Source organism: Anolis carolinensis, chromosome 1, assembly GCF_035594765.1.
Source record: "Anolis carolinensis isolate JA03-04 chromosome 1, rAnoCar3.1.pri, whole genome shotgun sequence".
Classification (NCBI taxonomy): domain Eukaryota; kingdom Metazoa; phylum Chordata; class Lepidosauria; order Squamata; family Dactyloidae; genus Anolis; species Anolis carolinensis.
Window position 1 is genome coordinate 186,261,968 of NC_085841.1, and position 12,653 is coordinate 186,274,620.

Below are 12,653 nucleotides of genomic sequence, written 5' to 3' on the forward strand. Positions count from 1 at the left end.
ATCCCCATTGCTTCATGGCAGGCATGGTACATTTCATTTTGACTTGTCATTACGTCTTTCTAAATATTAAACCTCAATTTATCATAACTTCCCCAATCAAGTCAGACTTTCACATTCAAGGATTCTGCATCCCTGTGTTCAACTATTCATGGCATGAAAATATATGTTAATTATAGGAGGGACACCTTTTTTTACACATATAACAGGGCTTGTGTATCTATAGCTTTTGTTATCTCTCTGTGTGTGTGTGTGTGTGTCCTGGAAGGGCACATGTATTCATCCTATGAATGGCTACTACAGTCTTTTAGTAGTGAAAGCCCTGTTTTAATGCTTTGGTTGTTGCATGTTGTTTCTTGGAAGAAATCATTTAAGAGAATCTGCCTTTCCAAGGTCTAGCAATATTATTTGTAAAGAGCAATGCATAAGCATGTTCTATAGTGTTAGGTCCTGATAGTTCATGAGGTGAAATGGGAAGGAATGAAATCATAGCAATGCCACCTCTTTGTCATAAAAATGTCCTGGTTACCTATCATTGAGTTTTTATAAATATTTCAGGATGTTTAAGTGTAGAGGGCAAAGCGTGATAAAATTGCCTTGCAGACTTTTTGGCAAATGACTGGTGATTGAGGAAGGGGCCTATTGCCAACAGGGTGAATTATTTTCTTTCTGATGTGTTTTAAAATCATGTTTTATGTTTCAAATTGTGCCTTCAATTTAATTCTATTTTAATATTTGTTCTTCTGCCTTTTAACAGTGCCTTTTATACATTATGACAGTGAGCTGTCTTGTCTCATTTTTGGAAGAAAGAGTGCATCTATCTTTCTTGTTGAGGGATCTTTCTAATGAGTAAATATAAATAGTGCACATTTTATTAACAAACGAGAAAACATGTCCTGTCCACTGGTAAATTTTGGGTCACACTTTTGCAGCTGTTTTGATTTGGCAAGAATAGTTTCAATTAATCCAGTTTTCTTGGTGCTTTTAAATGCATTTAAAATGTCCCAGTTTTTATCTCCTCAAACTGCCCCCCTTTATCTTTCTTCAGCTTCATTGCTGCTAACTGAGTTCAAAATGCAGAAGTAGTTTGCCCTCAATTTACTTAAGGCTCTTCCAGATATGCCAAAATCCTAAGAGGAACTGAAATTTAGAGAAACTTCTGCAGTCTTCTGCAGTCTTCTGCAGTCATTCCAGACAGGTCCTTTATCCCAACTTTTCTGCTTTAAACTAGATTATATGAATCTACACTGGGATAAACAGAAAACCTGGAATCAGATCCTGGGATAAAGCGTCTGTCTGGAAGGGCCCTTAGTTTCTGTGTTCATTTTCATTAATAACTTTTACCATATGAAAGGTTAGTGAAACTAACTGTAAAAATATCTGTGGCAACCCACTACCTTTGGACCAATGCCTCTAGTGATTGTTGGAAATGTGAGGAAAATGTTGGTACATTTCATTGTATGTGGTGGTCGTGTAAAAAGGCACAGAAAGACTGGGTGCAAATATACCAGGTTCTAGAAGAAATTGTTAAAATTGAAATTAAACATGAGCTCTGTTTGCCAGGGATGGTAGATGTTCAACTTGAGAGAAAACGTGGAAGATTATTATTATATATAACCATGGCAGCGAGAATCACCTATGCTCAAAGATGGAAAGAATCAACAACTCTGACAGAAGACTGGCTTATGAGGATGAGTGAACTAGTGAGAATGGACGAACTCATGATGGTTGTTAAGGAGAAACCTTTAATCAATTTCAAGAAAGACTGGACTTATTTATAATATTTCTTCAGCAAAGATAGGGTCAAACCTCCATTATTTGTTTTTTGAATTAGAAGAGTGTCATGTGGAAAGAATATATTAATGTTTTTTTTTCTTTTTTAATGGGCATGGAAAATTGAGAAAATAAAACCACCAGGGAGAGAAAGTAAAGCTCTTAGACTAGGTATCTTAGATTTGTACATAATTAATGTTTAGTGGTCATCGTAGTAGTATGCTTTTTAGATAAGGAAAGTGTATTTCTACTGGTTTTTGTATTTTGGCTTTTGGTTTGTATTCGTATTTTTATGTCTGTTTGTAGATTTTGTGTTAGTTTTTCTGAATAAAAATTATCAATTAATTTTTTTTTCACTATATGAATCATTTTCTGATGTCGCTTGTCAAATATGTCCCAGTTTTCATTTGAAAAATATTGGAAATGTAATCTTGTGTCTGGGGTCATTTAGATAATTTAATGTTCCAGTTGAAATGGTCCTGTTAGCTAAGGCTAACTCTTCAGACTGAATTATCATTTTTTCTCATCAATGGCTATGTGAATCGGTCACATAAAATCTTTGGGTATGGCGAAAGAAATGTCAAACTAGAGATAAATGTAATAGAGGGTCCTTTTGTTAGAGTGAACTCTTTTTCAGTGGATGGATTTGATTTTCGCATTTAGAAGACTACCTATCACCAAATATTAAAAGGTAAAGGTTTCCCCTGACGTTAAGTCCAGTCATGTCTGACTCTGGGGGTTGGTGCTCATCTCAATTTCTAAGCCCAAGAGCCAGAGTTGTCCATAGACCCCTCCAAGGTCATGTGGCTGGCATGACTGCATGTAGTGCCGTTACCTTCCCGCCAGAGTGGTACCTATTGATCTACTCACATTTGCATGTTTTCGAACTGCTAGGCTGGCAGGAGCTGGGGCTAACAGTGCATGCTCATTCCGTTCCCGGGATTTGAACCTGAGACCTTTTGGTCTGCAAGTTCAGCAGCTCAGCGCTTTAACACACTGTGCCACCAAGGGTCATAAATAATGCATCCCAAAACAGATAAAATACAATTAAAAAGGTAAAAGTTTCCCCTTGACTAGTCTAGTTGAGTCAGACTCTGTGGGGTGTTGTTTATCTCCATTTCTAAGCCGAAGAGCCATCGTTGTCCATGGATGCCTCCTAGGTCACATGGCCAGCATGACTGCATGGCGCACTGTTACCTTCCTGCCAAAGCAGTACCTATTGATCTACTCACACTTGCATGTTTTCGAACTGCTAGATTGGCAGAAGCTGGAGCTCACCCCATCCCTTGGTTTCGAATCGCCGATCTTCTAGTCAGCAAGTTCTGTAGTTTAGGGGTTTAACCCACTGCACTACTGCAGCCCCAAAATACAATTCCAAACATACAAACTACTATAACATAATACAATAAATAATAAAAATGCTGGCTATAATGTAACAAACAATGAAAATGCCATTTGAAATGCATTATAAATCAAGGAATATTTAAACAATGTGTGAAACTAAAAAGGTCTGGATCTCCTACTCATAAAGCATCGAAGATGCCAACTGGGCCTCTTGCTGGGTTACCAGAATGAGAACATCATCTCTTTAGTAGCCACCTGCCTTATTTCCATTGTTAATAAAGATTCCTGCCCTTCTCAGTAGACTGAAGCAAAAGCAAGCTGTTCAAGTCTAATTAAGTTTTAAATTAAATTGGTACATTAAAATATGAGACATCTCAATTCCTCCTGTTGCTGTTTTATCAGGATAATTAAAGTACCACCCTTCATTTAGGGAATCTTAAATGAATTAATGGGAGAAAACAAATGCACACACAGACACACACACAAAACAAACACCAGTTATGGTAATTTTTTTTTTAAAAAACCCCAATAAATTTAATTGTTATGGTGCATTTAAATTCCACAAGTCAATTTTTCAAATGAACTCACTTTGAAAATTTAAAGCTGTTTTCAAATCCTAGCCCAGAAGGGAAACAAGTTCAAATATGATTTGGCTCTGTATTTTAAAGCATTTTCTCCCTGTAGCATTTGACTAAGACCATTCCAATGGGCTTTGAAAACAGAACATTTGGTGACCTTTATGTAGGAGAATGCTGAAATTAGTCATTAGCTAAGTTTGAATGGATTATGGAAGCCAGTAGTTATATGTTAAATGAGAATTTGAAATTTACATCTTGTTCCCTTTCAATATTCTGGTGCTTATAACAACTATACATCTCCTCTCTTTTGGCGACCAGTGACTATAGAAACCCTACATTTGTGAATGAGGTAAGAAGTGGGCTGATGGATGGAATTCACTCTACTGGTGAAAAGTTGTGTATTCCTGCTTTATGCCATCATATTTGGAAATTATATTAACCAGATGTTTTTTTTAAAAAATATGGTAGCTGTTTTAGCCTGGAATATCAGTATGGAAAGGAATCTTGCAGTACCTTAAAGATTAACATATAGAAGGAACTGGATAGGATGAACTTTTGTAGCAACCTGTCTACAACAGCAAAATAATTCCATGACAGTTCTGATTAGTCAAACCTGGAGTTGCCTCAGATTCACCAACTAGAACTACCATGATCTGTAATACTCTGCATTGAATTCATATTGCTGTCTACACAACAAATCAGATCAGCACTACTTAGTTATCCCCTTCTTCAATACAGAAAGAGTAAATTAGAGGGCTGCATCAGACTTGGAAACGTGGCTGTGGAAGATCGGAATGGGAATTAAGGCTTGCCATTGCTGGCAGGATAGGGGAGGACTGGGGACCAAAATTACGTTTATTGTCCAACAAATCCCAGCCCTTTCCATGAAGCTAGCCTAATCTAGATGCAAAAGACTGCAATACACTGTATTTTTTTAGAAATCATTCAATGCTAATCAAGATGGATAATTGCAACATTCACACTTGTCTCAAATAGACAAGAGTTCTTTCTCCCACCCTGGGTATTCAACAGATATATACATATATACTCCACTTGTCTAGTTTCCAACAGACCTCACAACCACTGACTATTATTGTTGTTGTTGTTGCCTGCAGAAGAGAAGGATGAGAGGAGACATGGTCACCATGTTTAAATATGTGATGATAGGGTGTCATAAGGAAGAGGGAGCAGACTTGTTTTCTGCTGCCCTGGAGATTAGACTTGGAGCAATGGATTCAATTACAGGAAAGGAGATTCCACCTGAACATTAGGAAGAACTTTCTGACTATAAGATTGTGCTTTTCCTCCATGTAGGGGTTGGACTGGCTGACTCATGTGGTCTCTTCCAACTCTATGATTCTATTATTTATTTTGGTCTGTGTACACAAAGCCCAAACGTAATGTAATACACAATATTTTAATACTTTTGTACATAAACCAAAGTTTATGTACACCGAATCATCAGAAAGCAAAGTTGTCACCATGTCAGTTACCCAGGTGAACCGTTTTGGATTTTGGAGGATACTGGATTTTGCAATTTTGGACAAATTATACTCAAGCTGTACTCAAGCTGTACTGTAGGCCAAAACATCCAGTGTGCACTTTCCTCTGGCTGAGACATATGAAGAACAAGCTGTGGGTGCCAAAGAAGAATCTACGCTTGTTTAAAGTGTAGATACTTCTTTGGCACCAACAGCTTGTTCTTCATATAGTCTCAGAGGAAAGTGCACTTTGGATGTTTTGGCCTTCAGTTGTCATAAGGCTTGTTCAGCATGACCTCTGGTCGTGGCTGATGGGAGCTGTGGTCTAGAATGGGATGACCTTTCATTCTTTGAGCTAATTATACAAGCTAACACCCAGTACTTGGCATCCCACTGTTAAAATACACATTTCCCAACAACAGCTGTTGAATTCTGTCTTGGCTGCCAAATGCCGAGTCATGAGATTCCAGTATTAATGAAATTTGTGTGACTAATGAAATAAATGCTGTTTTCTTTTCTTTCCAAAATAACTATCCACAGTGGAATATATTAGCAATTCAGAAAAATCAAAATATGACTTGTGAAAGTTAGGAGGGGATTATGGATATATGCTGATGGCAAAAGAATGGAAGCAACACACATTAGGCAATAGGATGAAATCACAGGCCTACAAAATAATAGGTACAGCACGGCCCCCGAATCTGTAGGGAATACATTCCCAGACTTTGCATGGACATGCAAAACTACAGATAATAGCGAATCCTACTGAAATGAAAGATATCTGGCTCAAGAATACCATCAAGTCATACTAAGGACCTAGAAAATGCCTACAGAGGATATATCTTGTCAGATGTGACAAATGTACAGCTGATATTAAATCTCACATTTCAGATAGGAAGAGACATATTTTGATCTGGATGCTACTTGGTGGGAAGGGAATGGACTAGTAGGAGAATTAGAGGTACCACAAAAACTTGGAAGTCACAGAAACCTTGCAAGACACCTGGCTTTCAGGAATGACCTTGTCACGGCAACACACACACAGGGCCTTTCTATATTGCCTTACCAGCAATGGGGGGGGGGGGGGGAACCAGGTGACGATGCTTCCACCATGGGATGGGGGCAAAGGCAAGTCTCAAGATGTGAGTCATGGAGTGATGGGTTCTCCACGTCCCTCGCTGGGAGCCCATTGATTTGCCACAATGCATGGCAAATCCATGGGCCTTTGTGATGAGATCCATCTTACTGTTATTGCTGAGGTAGCAAGATAGAGGATACCTAGCCTGTCCCTGGGCTATGGTCCATGACTGGCTGCCATTTCTATGATTTAGATCTAAACTACCTTAGTTACACCCTTGTGTGTGCGTGCGTGTGCGGGATATATATGTATGTGTATATATCAAAGTTGCTTTTTATTGGGGCTCAGCAAAAGGCTGAAGATTTCTCAGATGACAAGGGGGCGGTAACAGGATTCCAACTGGGTAGTCTTTGTGTGATCAGAGTGAATTAGATCAGAGAGAAGTGCAGGCAATTGAAGATGAGACAGAGGATGTTTTGGATTCCAATGTTTGTTCCTTAGAAACAGGAGAAAAATCCATTTCACTTGGGAATTGGCCTTCATCTGAAGAGAAGTTTTTCCGCAATATCAGATTAGGTCTCCACACAGAGGGAGTGAAGCGTAGATTAATTAGGCATTCAGAAAGACTCAGTGAGAAGTCCTTGAAACTCAGATGTGTGAGGCATAATTTCATTACTTCTAGGTTGGGCTTGGGCTTAAATTAAGTGATATTTACTTTGTGTCCCTCAGAGAAGACAGCGTTGCCAAAAGGTTTAGATTCCTGTCTCAGCTCTCAAGTTCATGATTCAAGCTTCCTGTGTTTGCCTGAGAGAGTTTTGCCTTGGGAATAGTTCTTGCTTTCATGCCTGTGATCTTAACTTCCTTGATTTCATGTACCTTGCCATTTTTGGGTGACTACTCTTTTATATATGGACTATAGCTCCTTTTCGACTGCTCTTTTGGAAAATGCGCTTCCCCCCTTTGCTTTTCTTAGTAAACTGCTGTAGTTAGTACTACTGGACTCTGGTGTGGTGCTGGGTGAAAAGTGTCTCAAAGCTAGAGTGCAACACTTGTCAAATTATGGCAGCCCAATGAATTTCATGCAGTTTCCTTAGGCAAGGAATTACTCAGAGGCGGCGTTACCAATACTTTCTTCTGATATACTGTATAGCCTATATAGCATCTGACATTCATTGATGGCCGCAAATTCATTGATAGCCTTCAAATTCTACTTTAAAGGCAATGGATCCCCCAGTGTTATATCCTATCTAGCATCCAAACCCACTTTCATTCATTGTGATTTTGGAGGCATTTTCTTCCTCAAATGTTCAGCCTAGGTTGTAAAAGCAAACTAATTGATCTGGAAATGAGCAAAGGAAGCCAAGTGTAGAAGGATGAATAAACAAAGATAAAACAGCAAAGTCATCAAAGAGCTCGATTTCCTGTTTGCAAGAGTTGTGGTTTCACCTTCTTCATGTTATGCAGTATTGAAGATGAGAACTAAATCTGTGTGGTAGTAACTCTCGACTTAAGAGGTTGATTTACTTTTATCCCATTGTGGTCTTCTGCTCTTCGCGTGTGAGGTCAAAATGTCCAGGCCATCTTGGATCCTTTTTACTACACTCAGCATTATTCACCTCGCCTATACGACAGGTAAATCTTTCCTGCTCTCTTTCCCTTTCTTTTTTCCTTCCTTCCTTTCTCTCTCTCTCTCCCTCTCCCTTTCCCCCCTCTCTTTCTTTCTTTCTGATGTTCCTGAATGGGAAATCTTTCATACAGTTCTTAACTCATGACTGTCCTATGCACACTTCCTTGGGTTTAAACTGCATCAATGCAGTGTCTAGGGGCTTGTGAACAGGCATAATTGGGCTTTCTTTGCTCAGAATAAATGATTTAAATTAAAATTGCCATCTTAAGACACTCATCAAGGATTAATACATCAACTTGCTACAACCTCCACTGCATATTTTTAGATAATGATCAGAGAATATATGAATCCTTTGTTTTTCTTTTTAAAAGAACCTGCTAAAATCAAGTAGGACCCGTGCTACAAATTCAATGGCTTTTCCGCTGGTGTATAAATGGCTAAAGGGTATGGGAAAAGTGGATGGATGTCTTCGGCTACTATAATGTGGGAAGTTGTGATCATGAAATGAAGCTATGGTTCTATCTACACAGAGCATTTAATGCAGTTTGAAGCTATCCCCAAACTGTGGTAGCCAGACCACAAAGTCAGGCCCCTTACACACTGCCCCTATATCCCAGGATCTGATCCCAGATTATCTATTTATCTGGCAGTGGAGATTATCTGGCAGTGAAGGCTCATATAATTCAGATCCTGGGATACAGGGCAGTATAGATGTGGCCTCTCACAAGAGTGCATAAAAGAAAGCCCTTAATGCTCAAATCAGTGCTTTGTGGCTTGGGGAATCACCACTGGGCCTCAAACTGGCTCCAAAATTTTCTATGTAATCATCAGCACAACAAAACCACTTTCTTCAATATTAGTTTGAAACTGCAATAAATGGTCAGTATAGATTGTGCCTATCTATTGGGAGATTCAGGGCAGAGAAAAGAAAGGTATTCTTCAGCAGGCACATAATTGAACTATGGAATATGTAACTTCAGAAATGTAATGATGTGTGCATACATAGCTACTTGCTTGGGAGAGATAGGCTGGTTTGAGTGTTAAACTATGGCCCCTTCTACACCGCCATATAAAATCCAGATGATCTGCAGTGTAGCCTCATAATCCAGTTTTAATAATCTAGATTATATGGCAGTGTAGAAAAGGCCCATGACTCTGGAGAGCAGGGTTTCTATCCCTTCTTGGCCATGAACCCAACGGGGTGAGCTGGGCTAAGTCACCGAGAGGAAGGCAATGGCAAACATCTTCAGAACAAATCTTACCAAGACAACTTCATGATAGTCACCTTAAGGTTGCCATAGGTCAGAAAGGACTCCAACAACATCAACAACAACATTATTACTATTATCAATTGTTGGGGTACATGAAGAAAATGTTATGGATGGTGCAGATGAGCCACTATGAGAACAGAATCCTCAGTCTTTGATATGACCTGGCAACGTTGTGCTTAAACAAAGATACCCATAAATTAATAGCATAAAGATCTCAAGGTGGTTTTGTTAGAAATTTTTCTTAGAGCTGAGAATTGACTCCCTTAGCATTGAAGGACCTCTGTGCACATCATTTTAGCTCTTCTATTTTGGTTTTATGTTTTATATAATGTAACCAAGGCAAAGGTTATATAAAATATTTGTTAAATTGAAACCTCTTTTCATTGGAGGTTTACAGTTTTGTTAAACAGAATTAACACCTACAATAGAGTACCCAATATCGGAAAGGCTTGAGACCAGAAATGTTTTGGATTTGGGATTTTTTTGGGGTTTTCAAATACCTGCACTGAGGATGGAAACTAAAACTGAATATAAAACTAATGTATCTTTCACATGCACTTTATAAACATAGTCTGAAGGTAATGTGATAATATTTTCACTAATTTTGTGTATGAAGTTTGCGACCCTTGAAACACAAAAAAGCAAAGGTGTCAGTGGCCCCTTCTACACTGCCATAAAATATGAATTATCAGTTTTGATCTGGATTATATGGCAGTGTAGGCTCATGCAATCCAACTCAAATAAAATAATCTGGATTATTTGATCTGATAATCTGAATTATGTGACAATGTAGATTCAGCCCCAGTAGGTTTCCATGTCTGAAGGGAGCTTTGAATGTTCTCCAAAATCCAACATTCAATCGACTATGCCATGCTGGTTCTCATACATATTAGGAGCCAAGCCCATTTTTCTCAAACCTTTGCCTCCCTCTCCTCTCTCTCAGGCCCCTTGTACACTGCCATATAATTCAAAACAGATAATATGGATTTTATATGGCAGTGTAGAAGGGAACTTTTTAAAAACAGAGTAGAGTATAGATTCCATAAAAGGATAGTAGTTCCTTTTGGAAAGCAGTCTTATTTAGCAGTTCAGTAGGTGGCAGGTAGATCCTGCAGATCATCTCCAAATGAATTTACATACTAAAGTAAATTGTACCACTTCCTAATGTGATATAATGTCAGGAATGAAATAGTTCTGATGCTGTTGGATTACAAGTCCCAGCAGAACTATCTTGAATAGCCAGAGGTGAAGAATGCTGAGAATCGCAGTTCAACAACAACATTTCCAATGTTTACTAAAAATAAATATATGCCCATTACTCCAAATATTTTTTCTATATTGAATGAACTCATATAGTTTGTGCAAGCTGGCTGACTAATTTTCTAGGTTCCACGGTAAGGAGAATTATGTTTCTCAAAACTGCTCAAATGACATAAATGGCAGAGTAGCAATTTCACTTGATTGGATTTCCATTTAAAGTGTACATGAGAGCCTGCATTGCATAGTGGTTTGAGTGTTGGACCAATATTCTTGAAAACCAGGGTTAGAATCTCCACTTGGCCATGGAAATCCACTGGAGCCCCAACTAAGGTAAAGGTTTTCCCCTGACATTAAGTCCAGTCATGTCTGACTCTAGGGATTGGTGCTCATCTCCATTTCTAAGCCAAAGAGCCGGCGTTGTCCGTAGACACCTCCAAGGTCATGTGGCCGGCATGACTGCATGGAGCCCCAACTACAATGAAATAATATAAGGTCCAGATCTTTCCAGGTGTGGGCTTATGGGGATTGTCTCCCGGGACTGTGTTCCACAATTCCAAATTTCCCATTGCTATCCTGGTTCTTCAGGCTCTAAGAAACAAGGAACAGGATGGCACCCTCACCTTTCTCTCCCAGCCCCCCGTCTTGCCCAAAAGCCTACTGGAGGTGGCTGGCTGCATGCACAGGCCCCTGAAGACAGCTTCGGATGAATCCAAATAATGTGTCAGGAGGTTGGGGATCATTTTAATACGCCGGAAGCTGTTTTCGAGGGGCCTGTGCATGCAGCCAGCCACCTCCAGTAGGCTTTTGGGCAAGACGGGGGGTGGGGGTTGGCTAAATGCCCTCCTGAGTCAAGCTCTGGTTGACCCAGGAGAGCAGGTAGCTACCTCCACAAGAGGAAGTCTGGGGTTTGGGGGAGATGTGTGGACTAAATCCTGGGAAGAACTGGGATTTAAATATCCTCAGTTCCTCACATGATTTATCCGTCTGGAAGAGCCCTCACTTGTATTTTCTAGTACTGTACTTACTAGACACATTTCGAAGATCTAATTGCAATGCATGCAGGACATGGAGGCATGAGTTCTTTGTATTTTCATATAAATTGACAAAGTCACTCCATGGGATCAATAGTCCTCTAAAGTTTGCCAACACAACATACTTCAAGTGCACTCCATCTGCCATGCTCTATTTGTGAGTGTCTTGCAAACTTTTCACTGGCCATTATTGGAAACTGAAAGCTGGGTAGTTCTGACATTATTCTGAATAGTAAGCAGTTTGAAAACCACAGTTGTAGCATCTTTTCTCCCTCCCACCTTGGAAAAGCTAATGCAGAGTGAGAGCTGTGAAAGAAGCTGTGAATGTGTTACATTCTCTGCACATGGGTAGCTGCACAATGCATTTATCACACTGCATCTGAAGAGTTATGACCTCCTCACACTGCCCTACTGGGCCATGCTGTTGCGCCATGAAAGGGAAGGTGCACAGGGCCGCTTGTGGCACCCCGCATGCGCTCCCTCCTTTCTCCATCACTTGATAGGGTGCGTTGGCATCCTGTCCCCATCAGATGCAGAAAGGGCGGCAATGCTCAGCAATGCACATTGCCCCACCGCCATTTCTGCCACCATACAGCAAAAAGGGGAAGAAAATGCGGGTAGATCCGTCAGATGTACCCAAACTACACTTTTCTCCCTGTAGTGGTGGAGAAAGTGTCTTTCAATGCTTCCCCTCCACTTTGGGAGGAATGTGGGTGTGACTTGCTTTGGATTGTATGATGGTGTATGGCAGACCCCTTTCCTTGCCACAAATAAAAGAGGCAAAATGGGGCAAAAGCACCCCGTGCAAAGAGGTCCCTAGTGTTTTTGCAGATCCTTCAGTTGACTCCGGGATTGGGTCCTTGAAGGCTGGGGGCACCTTTTGCTACCCAGATAGAAAAAATTATCTGCCTTAAGTTGACAGCTTTACATTTTGTTGAAGTTGGGATTCTGGCTTAGGAAATAAGCATTGTGCATACAGCCTCCAAAGCTATATTTTACAGCCAGCTTAAGTCTGATCGAAGTAGCAAAAACAATCCATTTCATCCCTTCTTTGTGGATTGATCGCACACCAGTGGTTTACACAGTCATTTTAAGCCTTGTATTAGCTTCTGTTGTGTGTGCTACACACAAGAATGTAAAATATTTACTTCCTCAGGGATTGGAAGGGAACACATGTTTGGGATTTAGCATCATCTTACCCTCTGATATCCTG

At 39.9% G+C, this 12,653-nt stretch overlaps 1 protein-coding gene across 5 annotated transcripts in view; it reads left to right on the forward strand.

Annotated features, from left to right (window-relative positions):
- The window catches only part of cd28 (CD28 molecule), a 114,179-nt gene that overhangs the window by 86,209 nt on the left and 15,317 nt on the right, over positions 1 to 12,653 (forward strand). The window contains exon 1 of one of the 5 annotated variants that reach the window (XM_008114951.3): positions 6,429 to 7,883. The exons of 3 other annotated variants lie outside the window; for them this stretch is intronic. In XM_008114951.3, coding sequence (XP_008113158.1) covers positions 7,820 to 7,883 — 64 coding nt within the window. In that variant the 5' untranslated portion in view covers positions 6,429 to 7,819. Of the gene's footprint in view, positions 1 to 6,428; positions 7,884 to 12,653 lie in introns of those variants that run through there. One more of the 5 variants, XM_003223536.4, reaches the window with a different exon arrangement.